We start from the raw sequence: 18,710 nt of genomic DNA, 5'->3' as shown, positions 1-18,710 counted from the left end.
CGCATTCGGCTTCGGACGTGCGCAGAAGGCGACAGCGCATCCGCTGCCTGCTGCGATGTTGGGGTTGGATTTCGGTCTCGTAAGGTTTTTCGGGCAGCTGCACAGAAAGCGACTGCGCATTCGGCTTCAGACGTGCGCAGAAGTCAACTGCGCATTCGGCTTCGAACGGACGTGAGTGAGTGAGGAGGCAGGCAAATTATGTATTAAGATTTTGGAACACTGTATTAATCCCTGAGGGGATTATGATTATGTCTTTTCATATGACCTCTAGAGATGAGAGTGCAGGGTCAACCATCATTTATGACATGCTAAGAATGAGAAATGTTAGACAAGAATATTTCACATTGTTTTTATTTGCTAGGAAAGTAAGATTTATTGATTAATATGCAAGGCTTTAACATCTACTTTTAACACATGAAAAAAGTGACTAATTAGCAGCTGACATTAATAACATGAAGCGAAAGAACAATAAATAGAGATTTCATTCAGAAAACTAGTGCGCGGTCAAAATGACAAAATTCATTCCGGTGTTTATAGCGTTTTCAATGAAACTCCTCACTTGCAATTTTCGGAAGGTATCTCCGGGTCCTTGTTCTCTTGAAGTCAGGCCCACAAGAAGTGGTGCGACAGTCGCACTTGTCCACGTAGATGTAATTATAAGGCTTAATGGTTCCATCGCTGCAGGCCAAACTGATGGTTTCATTGTGGGTCTTCACCTCCTGGCAGCAAGTACATCTATGCTGCATGCTGGCTGCTGAGGCAGAGTATCTACAGGACGGAAATAAGAGCAATTAGAAGGCACTAACTAGGAATGGATGGCAAACAAACACAGTTATGATCTACATAACAAACAAATCTTTATGGTTTAGAGATTATGCACAATGGCTTGTTTAAAAGTAGAACTAAATTTGTTGATGCATTTTTAGAAACACGTTTACAAGTTTATAAGAAAAGCCTGTAATTTTTTCCATTTGTAATTTACTTCATTATTATTTATTTGTTTTTTAGATACTTGCATGATTCACTATGAATATAAAAATTAAGATGTTTCATGTGGAGTTTGACTAAAGATTAATTCACACACGAATGAAAAAATACAGTTGTGTCTTTAGGTGTGAAGGGAAGGGTTTGAAACTGTGTCTGATACAGAGCCACCCATAACTAAATATTTTCCATTCTTTTCCTTTCCACACCTATTCTTGATAAACTGTAGACAGCTTTTCTTCTAATGTACTTACAGCAGCCACGCTTGCCATCTACTGGTCAGAAAGACTACAGAGTATGTGATTCTGACACATACACTGCACATATTATCCTCTAAGGAATTGTGCCCAGTGAAATAACTATCGCCCTTTCAGATGATCTGTGAGTTCCTCAAGACCTAAAACAATATATCCAGACTCTTGACTGAAGGGTAAAGCAGAACAGGGTGCTTACTTGGAGTAAGTGTCACAGGCACCCTCACAGAATGTCATGTCAATGGGTTGTAAAGACTTGCATCCCTTATCAGTTATAAAGCTGGTAATTGTCTGAAGCTTGCAGGACTTGTTCTTCTCCAGACCTAAAAAGGAAAAAAAAATGGTCAGATTCATCACACTATAATTTGCCTTTCTTTTTTTGTTGGGAATGTTTGCTGTAGATGTAAATAATTATTGGTAAAACTTCAGAGTACAGGCTTTAAGGGCTGCCTATAGTGCCACCTATTAGTCACTTATTGCTATGTAACAAAAAGTCTTGTTATGTGCAACAGAAGAAATGCGAGTAGCCCCATTCTCACCCTCAACTGTTTGTTGTTATGTACTGCATCTGTCTATTACACAACAGGCTAGCAATGTTCTGAAGGATTACCAAATTGTTTTGCTGTAATATCATTTGGATTGTTGCTTTTTTTAAAAATACATTTAAACTCAAAAGGCGTGCAAAGAGTTTCTAAGTACAGTATGTTGATAGATATAGTGTGTGGAAATGGACCCTAATATAAGCCATAACAGTGAAAAGACTACAGCAGTTCTTTTATTCTGTGCATATCAGTCAACAGCCCAACTTAATCAGCACCACTCTGTATTGACACTTTGTAGAAGTGTCTATAGCCTTGCAGCAGCCATTTCTGTAGTATCTGGTTCTGTGTGTAAAATCACCAGAATTCTTCCTGGCATTAAGCTGTCTTGTGTTCAGAATCTCTTTTTCTATACTAGTATGTTCCGTCTTCTGGGTCACATAGATGGTAAAATTCGAATTGGGGAAGACTATGAATTGTCAGTGATAACTAGTCGGCCTTCGGTTACCCTTAAGCACAGTAAATTGCCCTATTTGTAAGCCTGTTACTGTTTTGTTATACACTGCTGTCATTCACTACCACTAAAATAATGTAAGAATAGTGGTTAATAGAACAAGGTAGAGTAATTACGTGTTTATACTACAGCACTGCACTTTACTCTGCTATCCTCACCAAAAATGATTTATGAGCATTAAGCATCCCCTTACCAAAGTCTGTAAATTTCCCTGTAAGTTTTTTTTAATGTCTCTCAGGTTCTGCTTAGTATATTGTGGTGGGAAATCCATTATCTGTCATTATTTAATTGATTCAAAACCTTTCTGATAGTGTTATAATTATTTCATGCCTTGACATTCCAACATCTTGGTTTTTCATGGGCATCTCCCTATGGACCATGTTGTGACAGTATAAAGGTCTGCATTGTGTACGTCCTGGTTATCCAAGATTCTGTATAAAATTAAAAGATTTCTCATGGTGTTAGTGTGTTTTTGACTTTGAAATATTCCTCATGCTTTCTCCAACTTGATTTCTGAGATTTTACATTACCAAAATGTCTATCTCTCAGTTTGTTCTATGGTTCTGGCTCTGCCTTTTTCTATCCATGTCAGAACACCATCTTCCATAATTATTATTTAATAAAAAGAAGTGCATTTTGAAATTATGAGTAACGGAAAGAACTTCCCTGCAAAGGACTGGTGACAAAATTGCCTTGTTTTGTTGTACAAGTAGGCGAACCACCATCTTTTTAAAATGTGCTGCACCAATTAGATGAATTGTTTTAATAATCTGTAGACTTCCTACATATAATATATGAATAATAAATATAATACATATAAATTGTTAACTTTTCAAAGTATTTATGGAGCAGTGTTTGAGAAATTGAAATATTTAAATCATAAGGAAAAGTGTGTCATATATTCTGGCGATATTTCCACCTTGATATACGGTAAATATTTTTTCTTCTTGTAGATACTTACATGTTTTACAACAGCCATCAGGAGCAGTCTGTATAGTTCCCTACAAAACAAGCAAATAAAATTATTTAGATTGGGTATTGTTTCTTTATAAAATACCATCCAAAAATCACATATACAAAAGAATTCCCCCATGTGTTACATCATTCAGCTATTTTTTAAATTATTGATAAATGTTAAGTAATAGAAAAAAGGAAGCTTGAAACACATGATCCACAGTTTTTGGAGGGTACCTCCTTAAACAGTTGTAATGATGCCATTTGTAAGTTTATGATCTGAACGAGATACAGAAAAATGGAATGATGGTCCACATAGCATTGTGATTATCATTTTTATGTGTACATTGTGGCAAAGGCACTATATAGGCGTCGACCCGACACAGACTAACAATGGAGGAATGTGTAAAATAAACAAAAAGAACTTTTAATTTTTCTTCAGCCATGGGGTACGTCTTTCCCATGTCCCACAGGCCCAACACAGTCCCAAAACAACACCCAAAGTAAATCACCCCAAACCACACTCTTCTTCCTCCACTCCTCCCCCTCCCAGGCAGCTTCTTCGTCCTCGTCCTTGTCCTTGTCCTCGTCCTCGTCCTCGTCCTCGTCCTCGTCGTCGTCGTCGTCGTCGTCGTCGTCCTCGTCCTCGTCCTCGTCCTCGTCGTCGTCGTCGTCGTCGTCGTCGTCGTCGTCGTCGTCGTCGTCGTCGTCGTCGTCCTCCTCCTCCTCCTCCTCCTCCTCCTCCTCCTCCTCCTCCCAACTCTGGCGCCTAGAGTACTGGCTGCAGGCTCCTTTTATACCACCCCCGGAAGTGAACCAGGTGCTCGTTGACCTACTTCCAGCTGCACTTCCGGGTGTGGCTGCAGTCCAGCCCACATGGGCTTGTTAACCCACGCAGCTCCCCCTGGCAGTGGCCATGGAGCCCAACAGGGATGAGCTCCAGTGTTCCACCATTGTGGCCCTCATGCAACCCAGGGGTGCTGACACCAAATGTTCCAGGGGATGTAGTGTACATCCCATGGCTGCTCCCCCGGATCCAGTATCAAAGGGGCGACCCGGCCGGGCATGGGTCCCGGCCGTCTTCCACAACATCAATAAATACACATATATATATGGAAATTAGGAATCATTTCCTGCTCTGTATAATACACAAGCATTTTTAGGCCTCTTCGAAAAAAATATTATGATAACTGTAAAAACAAAGTCATTCAAATTCCAAGCATCCATACTGTGTTCCTTGTTTTTGGGTTTGAGGCCTCCTAGCCACATCAGTTGCGATGTTCAAATCAACCTTAAAGTGTATCACAATACAAACTCAATCACTATGGACAAATGTAGACCCACCAATTAGCCAAACACCAAACGTTTAAATTTTCAAGTAAAACTAAAACTTCATGATAGCTTAAGAACTGTTCAAAGTCATGGAGAAAATATAAGGACTCAGTGAACAGTCTAGTTCTTCACATTAATGTTGTTGGGCATAGGTGCTCTCTATTATCCTCTTTTGATTATAAAAATGTTTTACTTTATTTGAATCAGCAGCTAAGATCATTTACTTCTCTTGATAGTTTAACACCCCAGTACTTTACTTCTGAGGTCAAAGTATTCTGTCCATCTCAGTGTGACTGCAAATAGCTCATTCCTTGTAAGAAACGTATTAGTCAAAGTGAAGGACCAGAATTTTATAATTCACGTTAGCCCTACACATTTGGGCACACTTACTGGCTGGCAGTTTTCAGGATGGAACGGAGGACACACGATATTTGCTACAGTTGATATGAAGGTATCTTTGATGTGGATGCAACTGTGTACAGAGCATTTATCGTGCTCAGGAGACCATGTTTCACCAGGCTAAAGAAAAAAAAGAGAAGAAAAAGTAAAAATTACAATTTATTAAATCAAAAATAAAATGCAGGTTCATGAAAGAAACTCATTAGTATAGTCCTTTTGAAATTTTGCTTAATTACATTTCTTAGTTGTATTTTCAATTACAGGCTAGTGTAATCTTTTAGTTGGAATACAATTTTAATAAGGAAATCATTCTGTGTGCCTTACTTTAGAGATTATGGTGTTGTTCTTACTTTTAAATGTCTTTAACAGAGCACCATCAAAGATTGTTTACAAATTAAAAGTGTAAATATCTTGTCTCATTCTCAAATCTGTTGAACCCAGTTGGAGCCTAACCCAGGAGTAATGAAAGCAAGGAAGGAAACAGACTTTGTACCATCATACCACCCTTGGTTTAATAGCATATACTCAACTACTTTCAACAGTAGACATCATCATGAAAAGCTTTACTTTCTGTGTGCTATAAACATCATAGTTATCTTTAACACTAGACCACAAACAAACTCTGAAATATGTTTCAGGTCTTTAAAGATTATCATTGTTAACATTATCATTAGTGCACAATTACAGCTTTGTGGGGTTACTACCTGTGTAATCAATCAACGTAGACCTCAGTGTTAACATTTGCAGTGTACTATACAATGCTTATTTTTCTGTTAGAAAAATCAGTGTAAGTGTTTGTGATGTGCCATCTACAGTATTGGAATGACAAGTGCAATGCATTTTATTACTAAAATGTTTGTGATGTGCCACCTGATGGAATGACAGAGACATAACAACCAGACACTTATCCTTTTTAAGGTGGATTACTGTCACATGTACAGAGTACAGGGCAGTTCTTACTTGTATGTGCTAATCAACATGCTTCATTCCTTCATTTTATAAGTAGTAAGTTAGTTTTAATGATTTTTTTACTGATGCAAAGTCAAATGCAGATTTATTTTCAGCATGTTCTGTTTAATAATAAGAAATGTCAGCCTTGCCCTTCTAGTCTGTTCAATATGCCATTGTGATTGTTGTTGCGTCCCAATTAAGCCTGACAGATAAAAGGAAAGTGAATAAGAAGTCCTCCTTGGCTTTAATGGTATTTTGTTTATCCAATCAAAAATTCAGTCACGTGCAAGTCCTCAGAGTGTAGTAACACACAACAATTGAAATTGTGATTTCGGACTCCCACCGTCTGATCTTCATTTTCATTGTACTAGAAATTATTTTGGTCTATGGTAGGTAACAGGCAGCAGGTAAAACAAAATTAAAACATAACTTTGGCTAAATTCCTTAGGAACCCTTATTCTTATATTGAATTTCATCAATATGTGTTATTTTTCGGGTGCTTAACAATTTACTTTCTTTTTATCTGTAACTATAAAATGTTTTGCATTATCTTTAAAAAGAGTTGCATATAACAAAACATGACTTACTGAGTACACTGGGAATATTTACCTGCTTAAATAAGCAGATCTGCTGTGGTTAAAATAAAGTGAACCACCCCGATGGAACTGAATGTTTGAAAACCCATGTGAAATACTACTGTGAAAGAAAAGGTAACCAGCAGACACATACCTTGATCAGCTGATTGGTTCCATTGTACTGTATAAAACATTGTTCCTGGATACACTTGCCACAGCACTCCTCCTTTGATGGGTGATATCTGAATCCCTGGAAGATGGAGAAACAAAATATGTCAGGTTGCTGTGTGGATCTGCTCTGTGGCGCTTTACACTAAAGCCTTGCATTATATGACATTAAAATACAATGAAGTGTTTACACAATAGCCCATCTGATTCCCGCAATGCTGCATGAATTGGGCACATGTGCCACAGACATGCAAAACCAGAGTCACTGTGAAGCCACATCTCCTCCAGAGATTCGACACACCTTCTCCTCTCTCAAGGTAAGTGTTCCCATTTTCTATTTATTTATTTATTTATTTATTTACAAAGCACTTTAAAAACAACATCAAGGCTGACCAAAGTGCTGTACAATAAAAACCCAACATATCTGACACACAATAACTAAAGGGTAAATGAAACAGAAACACATAAGAGCTGAAGAGATTCATAATAAAACGTATACAGATAGCCAACATATCATACTGGGTTAAAAGCCAGAGAGTAAAAGTGTGTATTTAAATAAGATTTAAAGACAGCTAGTGAAGGACCCTGCCTAACGCGCAATGGCAAATCGTTCCAGAGTTTTAGGGCTGCAACTGAAAAAGCTCAATCACCTCGGAGTTTGCATCGTGCCTTGGGAACGCGTAAGGAATCTGGTCTGCTGAACTGAGAAAGCGAGATGGTATATAAGGGTGTAGCAGTTCCAACAAATAAAATGGGGCACAACCATTAAAGGATTTAAAAACAAATACAAAGATCTTAAAATGGATTCAAAAATGAACTGGAAGCCAGTGAAGGGAAGCCAAAATCGGGGTAACATGCTCATGCTTTCTTGTGCCAGTTAAAAATCGGGCAGCAGCATTTTGCACCAGCTGTAAGCAAGCAATGGATAGCCATTTAAAAAAAACAACGGTAAGACTATAAATAGCTATAATGTGAGAAGTGATTGTAAACCACATGAAGATGAGAAATAAACCTGCATTTTAATATTTCATTTATTTGACTCTGTATAAATTTCACAAATTCAAAAAGAATATTGCTGTGGTGGGCTGGCGCCCTGCCTGGGGTTTATTTCCTGCCTTGCACCCTGTGTTGGCTGGGATTGGCTCCAGCAGACCCCCATGACCCTGTAGTTGGGATATAGCGGGTTGGGTAATGGATGGAAAAAGAATATTGTGAAACATGTAGTTCTATGGCAGTGCAGTAATTTCCTACCCAAAAAGTCTTAGCCACAAGTTAAAATTACAAACACAAACTGACGGGAAACATTTAAATGTTGACGTGGCCCTGCGTCAAAGGCAGCCAGTTTTGAGAGGAAGAGTGTTAACCTTCTAGCTTTAAATTTGTTTAATCCAATTTAAAATCATAGGATTTCAGGGCACCGTTGGATTTGTTAACATATAGTCACCGATCAAGCTAACAGGCACATCCTCCAAATGTGGGAGAAATAAAAGTTGTCTCAGAGCGCAACGGCTGGGATTCAGAATCTGGACTCACAAACTAATGCGTCACCCATATATTATCAAAGTATATACAGAATAGTTTCAGTAAACATTCTATAACAGGATTGCACGTTTTATGTAAGTTATCACATTTTAGGTATTTTATAGAAGGAGCATTGCTGTGGAGAAGTTGTCAGACTATAACCCCTTGTTTGGATTTCTTAGAATTTCTTCATCTTGCATTTTACTGTACATGTCATCATTAACGTAATGTGAAAAACAAATTCTTTGGTATTTCGAAGGTGTTGATTCAGAGGTTTTCAGTGCCCCTGAGTAGAAGTAAGCAACAGCAAAAGAGGCTGCTTCTCAGTGTCTTACGATTGGGCAAATGCTAGGTTAAATTGCCAGATTTTTCTGTTTGACTTTTGTCCTTCACAACTATTGTTTTGCTGTCGTTTATGTTTAGTTTGTAAATACCTATATGATTCATAGTCTACCATGGTTATTGGGTTTCTATTTATATCACAATGTGCTTTGTAAATAGTAAACTATGCACAAAATACTCAGAGACTGATCACTTTGCAAGCTCTAAATGCAAAAGAACACAAAGTACTGGTAATAAGCAGAAAGCTTTACACTCAATTGTAACTCCATTGATGTGAATAAGGCATTATCACTAATAAAGTAGAGGAGGAGGACTCACCGGCTCACAAGTCTCAACACATATCATAGGCACACAGTTAATGATGTGTAGTTTATCTTTAGGATCAATTTCCTTGCTGCAGACACATGTCTGGCATTTATCTAGCGGAACAGGAACTCCAACCTAGGGACAAAAGAAACAGGATAGCAATCGGTGTTACAGGAAATATGACATTTCATGTCACCTTCCCCTGAAGTATTGATGAATGCAACAAGTTAGCAATGAGTGGAGTTGAAGTTGTTACATAAAGAGACCTTCAGATCTCCATGGTGACATATTTGGAAAACATTATGCGAGTATGAAATAACAATATATGTTGGTGAGTAGACTATTTTTTTGTGATTTGTTTTAAGAGGAACTGTCTCACTTTTTTAGGACTACTTTGTTCATTGTTATAATCACTTTAAATATAAGCATAAACAAGTTTATTTTAAAGGTTTTTCAAATTCAATACACTCAACATAGACTTGTTTTAAATTGATTTGCAATGCTACTGTATTTAGCTTGTGCATACTTGCAGATGGCACAATTATTGTAGGATGCATATTTGAGGATGATGAAAATATTTATATCAATCCACTAAAAGAGGTGAATGAACCAATAACCATTTTTCTTTGAATGTTGAAAAGACCAAAGAAATGGTATTCTTATGTGAGAAATAGCCATAAAACTACAGTAGAACCTGAATAATAATAATAATAATAATAATAATAATACATTTTATTTATATAACGCCTTTCCCATGCTCAAGGCACTTCACAGAGTTTAAGATAGAACAGCAGGGAATACAGTGTATAGCATTGTGCAAACCAGATAAATAAATAAAGAAGATTAAGACAGTAAATTCAGTAAATACAGGAAACCACATCATTTACTGTGTTTCCCTGAAAATAATGACCTACTCCGAAAATAAGCCCTCGTCAAGATCGTCAGATGAAAAGTAAGGTGCCTAAGGCCAGGTTTATACTTCACGCGATGTGCCCAAAACATCCAATAAATTCCGAGGACACCTTGCCACAATATCTCTGAAAAGGATGTTTAATGATTACATCCATCAATTCGGGGATGCGCCCATTCCAGCATCATTGTAGGTTCACCAAATGGAAAACTGAGCACACTGTGGAAACCCACCAGGTAAACATGCAAACTCCAGGCAGGGATCACAAGGGACGTGACTCCCTGCAAGACAGCAGCGCTACTGCTCTGCCACAGTGCCACTCCATATGTGTAACTATTAGCAGTATTTATTATTTAAACAAAGTTAACGATTTATCTGTAAAATGTAACATACATATTTTTAATGCATTTCATCATGAAAGTGATAGCAAGTGTAAATCTAAGAATTCTAAATGTGCAGAGAGCTGGAATATTATAAATTTAATGTGATCTGTGTGGCGATGCTGCTGTCAGGTCAGGAAGAAGCCCCAGAAGCATGTAACGATTTAACAACTGGGTCGGTTTAAAGAAGACGTTTACGATGGTCTGCTTTAATGATAAAGTAAACAATGAGGTTAAAGCCGAAATTTCACAAAGTAGACATTTTTATTATTTCCTTATTATTTTTTTCTCTGTGGCTCAAATACGCCGCCATACATTTTGATGGTATTGTAAAGGTGCAAAAAAAAAAAGAAAAGAAATTCAGGCTGAAATTCAGGGTTTGAATGTGGAGAGTTATGACGATATTCCAGAAGAAGATGACATGACTGTATTTGGATAAATGTATATTGTTGTACATGAATAAATATAAGATATCCCCCGAAAATAAACCCTAGTGCATCTTTTGGAGCAAAAATTAATATAAGACCATGTCTTATTTTTGGTGAAATACAGTATAATGTTAGATTATTCATTGTGGACAGGGACCTCATGTTTTCCTTTTACTGCAGAGGGATCCAGTCGTCATTATTTTCATCTACGTTGCTTGGCTTAGTGGAATGAAAAAATTAAAATGTAAGCAAAATCCAACAGGTTACCAAACAGGCAGACAGAATTATTGGTGCTGATGTAGATGACACAATAAAGGTCCAATTGAGGGTAATACTGAAGAAATTAAGAATGAAAGACACCCATTATATGAACTTATAATGCTTTTAAACAAAAATCATCACTAATAGAAAACTACAGTACAGAGTGTTTCTACATAAACACTAAGTTTGAAATTTTAGAAGTAATCGTCCAATAACTGTGTTTTAAAATGATTTTTGAAAACTGATCTTAGAGTAAATCTTGTTTTCAATTGTGTACAAATTACCTTTATGTGTTTTGATCCCTTTCTCAGTGAATTCACCTGACTAGACAAATCCTGTCTTTTTGTATTATTATGAGTGAAATAAAACTGTAAACCTGCAGCTCACTGCTCTAGAATCGAAACGCTACGTGGAAAAGTTCCATATGATTTACCTGGTATTCCACAGAATTGAGGACACAAACATCCTTTGGCTCTGCAAAAGAAAGGAAGAAGCACAAATGTTAGTACTGAGAGTCTGTCTGTGGGCTCCTCCACAGAAGTTGACAGTTGACTTCTCCTTTCACTGGCTTACCACAGGTGTAGACAAGGCAGCATTTCCCTTCTTCTATTTTTGTAACTAACTGGAATCCAGTGCTGCATTTTAGGTCATTTGGTTTGCACAAAGAAATGTTGCATCCTGGTAAATCAAAGCAAAATATAAAGTTAACAAATCGGCTTCCAGGAGTGGTATTTCCAGATAGAAAAGGAAAGAATTAAAAAGGGCACTAACTGCATTTTAATTTGGCTAGCAGAGGCCTTTTAAAAGGCAAAATCATCAACATGAATGGAAGTAGTACAGATCTGTGATAAACTGAGAACAATCTTCTAATATGGGAAAATACATTTGATTTAGCTAAGAATTGTATAGATACTAACATAATTCTAATATGTCAGGATGAAGTATTGTTTGTTTACTGACAAATTATGTGACACTGTGATTTAATGTACAACATTTTGTGTCATCATTAGCTTAGGCAGAGCAAATTATATTGATAGTCACCCATATGATATCATTTTCACTAAATAATTTTTTTAGACTGAAAATAATAATGACAGGCTTGAACATACTGCAACTGTGGGCAACGTATATCTTTTACAGCTATTTGTTTAATATTTATTTTATAAAACCTTCACCCTTCTTGCCAATTTAACTATAGCCTAAGGTATATTCACATGAGTAAAATATTGCAAGTTGATCCTTGGCATGACTTACTGCAGATCAGTTCTGTGCAGCAAGGATCATCCACACTTGTCTCGTTGGAAAGCACAAAGCCTGGGTCATTGCAGTTGGGTTCTGGGATGACAGGGCATGAATGATCTACACACTTGACAGTCTTTGTGTCCTCATCACAAATGCAGTCCTGGCAGTTGTATGCAAACTTCTCTCCAAACTTGTGGAAACAAATGACAAATATTGATTTTAGTGTGACAGAAATTATTTTGTATGTATTTCTTATATTTAAATATTATTTGTGAAATTTTCCACTGGGTAGCTAGCACTGGATATCAAAACATAAGATCATGATTCTCTTTCAGAAAAGAGTATCTTGTTCTTTTCAGGCAGAAGCCAACCTTATTGGATATAGCATGTTACGAACTTGCTTAGGAATAATAGGAGAGGACTTTGTGCAATTGATCTGTGAATTGCTGTCTGGAAAAGAGAATTCTGAAAATTTTTTACCATCCTGTCTTATACTAAATGTTATCTATTTATAGGTAAAATTTAGAGACATGAAATGAAATAATCGATTCATTCTTACCTCCCGAGGTACATTATTGGGATCAAGGCATCCTATGAGAAGAAGAAGAATGACACATGTTATTTTTAATAATATTTTAGAATCTTACCATTCATGTAGTAATTATAGTTAGACAAGTGATTTGAGATATTATAAAAGCAAAATTACAAAATCAAACACTATAGATATGAGCATGGTGCACTGCTACAAGTCACCTGTAGCTCTTCTCTTTCAACTCATAATAAGCTCACAACGTCCAAGCATCTGCTTTCTGTTCATTAATTTACTGTACTGATTTTTATTCTGCCTTGGTGGTTTCTTCATCATTCCTGTTTAAATGTTTCTGCACCAAGTCATGAAATTTTAATATTCAGATGTACAGAGCACATTAGTAACTTATTTCTGCATTAGTGTTTGTTAGGAATTCATTAAGATCATTTGACTGATTTTATACACATAATTAATTGTTATTTCTTGAAATATTTCATATTGCCATTTTGGTTTTTTTTCCCATTAGCTTTGCCATTTTGCAGGTTGTGTGCATTTCTCCTACCTTATTGTTTATTATAAGTTATCCTGACAGGTTGTAAAAGCTGGTGACACACATAAGCTAGACTTCAAAGGAAGACATTGAAATAAAAAGCAAGTGTTTGCAAAAGGCATGTTGGGGTTTGGAAGCTCATTCACATATGACTTTGGCTTCTGTATTTTGGTTTTGTGATTTGGCTTAACAATTCTCTATGTACCATGTTATGGTATAACAGTTATAAGAGTTGAACACAGTTTTATGAAAAAAATAATACTGTAAAAGGCTGATAAGTAGTTTTGCCTGATTCTTTGATAGACCTAATTAAACCAGACATGAATGAGCCCTTCAATAAAAAGATGCCTAGAAATGAAACCCTACAGATACAGTAGCTTGGCAAAAACTGGGCTTGACTGTTCTGCTGAGCGTGATTTGAAAATGTTTATTGAGCAATGACAGACAAACAAGAAATGTATTATGTACCAAATTAGTACCACCTTTTTAATAACTCTAAAGTAGTATATTTTGGCATAATCTGAAGCTCAAATGAACCTATGTGTACGTACCACATTTCTTCACGCAGATGTCAGAGTTTGGACTGAACAAAGTGGTTCCATCTGGGCAGAAACATCCTTCTGTCTTCAGGTTGCTAACATCAGTTGACCTGTAGACAAATTAAACTACTTAAAAGCTGTTTTTATTTTATTTTATTTTTGAATGTCCTTCAAGACTAGACTTTCAGATCTCACCAGCGATGCCTTATATCATGGGTGGGCAGATTCAGTCCTGGAGGGCCGCAGTGGTTGCAGGTTTTTGTTCAAACCCAGTTGCTTAGTTAAAAACCAATCCTTGTCAATTATTTAATTGCATGGCTTGCTAGTGCTTTAACTCTGCCATGTCAGGTCATTCTCATATCCTAGATTTATTTTCCTTTCTAAGGATATCATCCAAATGATTTGAAGTCTAAAACAGATGAGTAATTCTCAGTGCTTACTTTTTTCTCTTCACTTTCCTTCCAAGTATTTAATTAAACCAAATAATGAGTGATAAATACACACAGGTCTAAATGAAAACAAGCTAAATGGAGAAATGCTGGTCTCTTTTGTCATTTGCATGTTATTGCTAATTAGGAGCAATTAAAAACCAAGAATACAGCTGTTTAAGACTAAAATAAGCAATAAGGGTTCAAAATCTTAACGAGCGAGACAACTAAAGTGAAGCTGAAGTGTTACTTGAGCAATAAATGCTTCTTATTAAGCAACTGGGTTGGAGCAAAAACCTGCAGCCACTGCAGCCCTCCAGGACTGAATCTGCCCACCCCTGCCTTATATGATAGTTAAAAATGAATGAGGCTTGTATTTGCAGTGAATAACTGACCTTTTGATTTTTTGAAACATTTGACAAATTGCAAGTGATTTTGTCTTTTCTATTCCTATATATTAAGACATGTTGGTAAGTAAAAACACACTTATTAGATTAACTCATCGATTTATCCATTCTATTGGTAACAAATATGAGAATGTTGTACTATTATAGAACCTACCAACTAGACTAAATATTAAATATAATTGCAATTACACCGTTACTGTTATTCAGGTGAGAGGAAAAAGATGTGATATGCTGAGTTAGCAGCTGAGACAGAACAGCAAGCCTTGAGAGCAATGGTCCACCCAGTGGACCATTGTTGGTCCACCCAGTGGACCCAGTGGTTGTTGGGGTTTAATAGCAACATCCACTACTAGGCTGCCAAGGGATCTGGTAATCCATGGCCAAGCCCTACGCCAGACTATTAACAGGCAGCAGATAGAACTAGATGACTTGGACAACGGCACCTATACTGTGAAAGCCACTGTTCTGCTAGTGTGCCATTCAAGAATAGTCTTATCTCTGTAGATATGGTGGTCATCTGCTCCAAGAGAAAAGCAGAACTAATTGCAGAAAATGACACAATTTCATTGTGCTCAACAACAAACACGAGGTAATACTGTAGCTTCCTCTCAAGGGCTGATATTGTAACAGATGCTGTGAATGGAGCCACACCAATGCAAATTAGTTATCTATACAGGGTACCATGTAGGAAAGTGCTGATATCTACTCACTAGTGGTATGTTGCCTCCAGTGGTTTTATTTCCCTGAGCTCCACAGATCCTTTTTGATTGGCAAAAAAACCTTCTAGCAACCAACATCACCACTGATGACATGACAAAGTTGAATAATTTGTCTCCTATCACACTAACATAATTACTTGCCTACTGAAGACTGCATTGCAGTGATATTCTTGCTGTGCTGTAACAGCACTAGAAGTGTCCCAACTTCACTCTGGTTTCATCTAACCTGGTCAGCATCTTTTTATGCGTGGTATTCTTCTGTAATCATGAACAGACATGTAAATCTAATGGTTTGGATGTATGATTATTCTGATTTCGCATGTCTGCTGGTTTTCATAGAAATGTAATGACTGCTTCTGAGTGAACCTATTTTTCCACATATTAGAGGTAAACTAAATGATTACACCAAACTGTCCTAGTCTGCAAAAGTGTGAGTGCTTCTAAAAGTGTGATTTCATAGTTGGTACATGTCTTTTGCCTGATGCTGCTGAGATAGATCCCAATTGTGACATTGGCTTAAGCAAGTTTATATATGTTACATGTAGACACTCTGCATGTACCATAAATAGTTTCCTTCAAGTAAAGTTACAAGATTTGAAGGAAAGTCCAAAGTGATTTTTTTTTGTTTTTTTGTTTGCTATTCAGACATTACTTGGTAGGCGTTGCTGCAAAAATGTAAAACATTTAAAAAGGAAAAATTCTATTGACAAAGTAACCTTGCTTTTTCTAAAAAGTGGCAAAAAATCATTCTTGAGACAACACTGTTCAAAAGAACAACACTAACCGTTGTGTACAAGTGTCTTGTTCCACTGGTCCACAGGGCTTATATATTTTTGTTGCAGGACAGGTGGATGCTGAAAAGGAAAAAGAAATTATATAAGAAACAGCAAAGGTTCACAGGATTATACTGCTGTTGTACCCTGTCTCATCTTATTTTAAAAAAAAAAACTTCATGTTTGTTGAATTTAAAAGCTGTTGACATTATGTAGGATATATTATTTAGTAATAAAAGATGATTTGATTGTTAAAAAATACAAATTAAAAGACATTTACCTGTCAGTTTTTTTAATATATTCTTACTAATCCAAATACGTGTCCTTTAGATGCTGCGGGTTAAATCAACTTATGACACAAAACACACTATTGGGCGTTTAATAGATGTCCTCGATTTAACTAATTTAACATGTGCGATTACCTACTGTAAATGTATAGTTAAGAGAGTGATGCCACCACAAAAACAGTATGATTTTAGTAAAATATTATACATACGACATCTGTTGTTGGTGAAATTTCTCCAGTACAAACAAACACCCACGCTGGAACACATGGAAGCATAGTTCTGCAGACTGGAACACTCAATATCTGTGTGTGGCATTGCACAGCCATCAAAAATACAAGCTTTATAGTAAGGATCTGGAGACAGTAATTTGTGACAGTCTTCAAACACACTGTAAAGAAAACAAAATGACATGCGGCCTTTGTTGAAATTATTTGAACTTTCACAGCTGCCCTAACTGGAGTGCTGCTAGTAAAGCAGGCGTACAGCTTTAAATTCACAGCTTTAAAGACAGAAGGTGTTTTATTAATACTAAAGATTTTACAAATTAATTTTACAAAAAAACATACATAGACTAGAAATGTTACATAATTTTGCATAACTGATTATAGCAAGAGACCTTTGTAGCCACAGTATATCAGAGAATTAGCTACATTATAAGTCTTTGATGGATTAGGTAAAAAGTATAATCTAGAAGACCTGAATATATCAAAGAATAGGATTATAACAGAAAACCTATACATATCAAAGATTTCATTTAAATGAGATATCTAGAGAAGATACCTCAAAATGTGTTAAAATAAGTCACACAACACTGGTATGCTAGAAGATATAGATATTGTCAAGAAATGAGTTATGAGCATGATAATGTATCTCAAATAATGAAATTAAATCAGAATTAATGAATAATGTGGAGGAAACACTAAGCTAAACTAGAAACCCTGAGCCTAACCAAATTAGATTTACAGGAGTGGGCCGATGGTGTCAACTTGGCTACTGTATGTCAATCATTAAAGGCAGATAACCCAGATATCACAAATTACAGATTGGTATGGAACAGAATATTGCTAAAAAGAAACAATACAAAGTAAATCTAAATTACAATAGCTTGTTTTGGGTAAGCTAGCATTATTCATGGTCTTCTGTGTTAGCAAAGACTGCAGGAACAAAAGGAAGTTTAAAGTCTAAGTGTGCAAGGAGGTCTGCCCAGGATTCCATAGTCTAGGCCACAGGTTCCCACACATTTGTAAGCCATGGACCCCCATATTATTTTACCACAAGATCAGGGTCTCCCACTAATGTAAACATAATTCCATGAAGTGGAGCATGATCATGGATCTTTATTAGTGCTAACAGTAATCACATTGTGTGGTTTTGAATAATAGTAGAACTTTTCGATCAAAGCAAAGCAAATCCTTAACTAAAGGAGGTGGCTGAAGCATATGTGATGAAATGCCAGGTGATATTTCTAGGCTATAGCTACATTGATATAGCCCTGTGTTTTTGCAACTGCTGAACAATATTTTAAGTTGTGTTATTTAAAAGTGATTTAAAAGAATTTAAAAAGTTTGAATAATATATGATTTTAAGAATGTCAACCTCTTTAGCAGTGCCACAGCCCTATGTATGAAATCCATTGATCTAAGCTGTTCAGATGAGCCAAGAAATGAATTCTTATAGAAAGAAAAGTCACGTGTATGGCATTAAAATCTTTCTGGTCTGCATTTCTTAATTGTTTCCTTAGTGAGTACATTGAAAGTGGCATTTGTTTTGTACTTGTCTAAATTTATTGATGCAAAAACTGAAAATTAATAAAATAAATATGTAGACAGAGAGCTCAACTAAAGAAAGGACAGAAGGCACCCTGAGTTGTGATGTGTTAAAGTTTTAAATAACCAGCAACTAGTAACAATGTAAACAATCCAATATCTCCATAATAAAACCTTGTTTTCTAGATTTATTGTTTGTTTTTCTTGAATAATCCTTTAGCCCTAAGATTCAATACAGTACATCTCAGCAGAAAAATGCCCAAAGTACCTGCTTTTGATAATCTGGCAGAGGGAGTTGGCAGTGCATGGTACTCCAGTGGGTTTCACAGTAGGTTTTGATGGAGGGACAGTTGGTAGCAGCGTTGGGGGGGTGCAATGAGCCTTATTGGGGTCTTTCACAAGCCAGTAGTCCGCCATCACCTCACAACTGTCCACAAGCTGTCCACCTGGCAGTAGGCAGTCATCAGCTCTGTTGTTGTTGCAGGTTCCTGAGACACCACAGAATATCAGGTTACTTATTTTTCTGTCACACGATTAGTTGTCTTCCAAAAAGAATAATTTATTAGTATAGATTATATAAACTCATCTCTGCTAAATTGTATTTTATCAAATCCAAAAAATATATATACACAGACAGCACCCACTCCAATAT

The 18,710-nt window shown here is 36.5% G+C and overlaps 1 protein-coding gene across 1 annotated transcript in view; it reads right to left on the bottom strand.

The window, feature by feature from the left end:
- Positions 1–324: 324 nt before the first annotated feature.
- The window catches only part of LOC114645306 (mucin-2-like), a 69,958-nt gene continuing 51,572 nt past the window's right edge, over positions 325–18,710 (bottom strand). The window contains exons 35-48 of the mRNA XM_051922499.1: positions 18,327–18,546; positions 16,502–16,680; positions 16,017–16,086; positions 13,691–13,788; positions 12,620–12,651; positions 12,073–12,250; positions 11,392–11,496; positions 11,252–11,292; positions 8,852–8,974; positions 6,657–6,752; positions 4,968–5,096; positions 3,253–3,292; positions 1,438–1,561; positions 325–768 (exon numbers count right to left, since the gene is read on the bottom strand). Coding sequence (XP_051778459.1) covers positions 543–768; positions 1,438–1,561; positions 3,253–3,292; positions 4,968–5,096; positions 6,657–6,752; positions 8,852–8,974; positions 11,252–11,292; positions 11,392–11,496; positions 12,073–12,250; positions 12,620–12,651; positions 13,691–13,788; positions 16,017–16,086; positions 16,502–16,680; positions 18,327–18,546 — 1,661 coding nt within the window. The 3' untranslated portion in view covers positions 325–542. The remainder of the gene's footprint in view (positions 769–1,437; positions 1,562–3,252; positions 3,293–4,967; positions 5,097–6,656; positions 6,753–8,851; positions 8,975–11,251; positions 11,293–11,391; positions 11,497–12,072; positions 12,251–12,619; positions 12,652–13,690; positions 13,789–16,016; positions 16,087–16,501; positions 16,681–18,326; positions 18,547–18,710) is intronic.

Source organism: Erpetoichthys calabaricus, chromosome 2 (assembly GCF_900747795.2).
Source record: "Erpetoichthys calabaricus chromosome 2, fErpCal1.3, whole genome shotgun sequence".
Taxonomy (NCBI): Eukaryota; Metazoa; Chordata; class Cladistia; order Polypteriformes; family Polypteridae; genus Erpetoichthys; species Erpetoichthys calabaricus.
The sequence above is the reverse complement of the archived record's forward strand: the minus strand, read 5'-3'. Positions and strand labels throughout refer to the sequence as shown.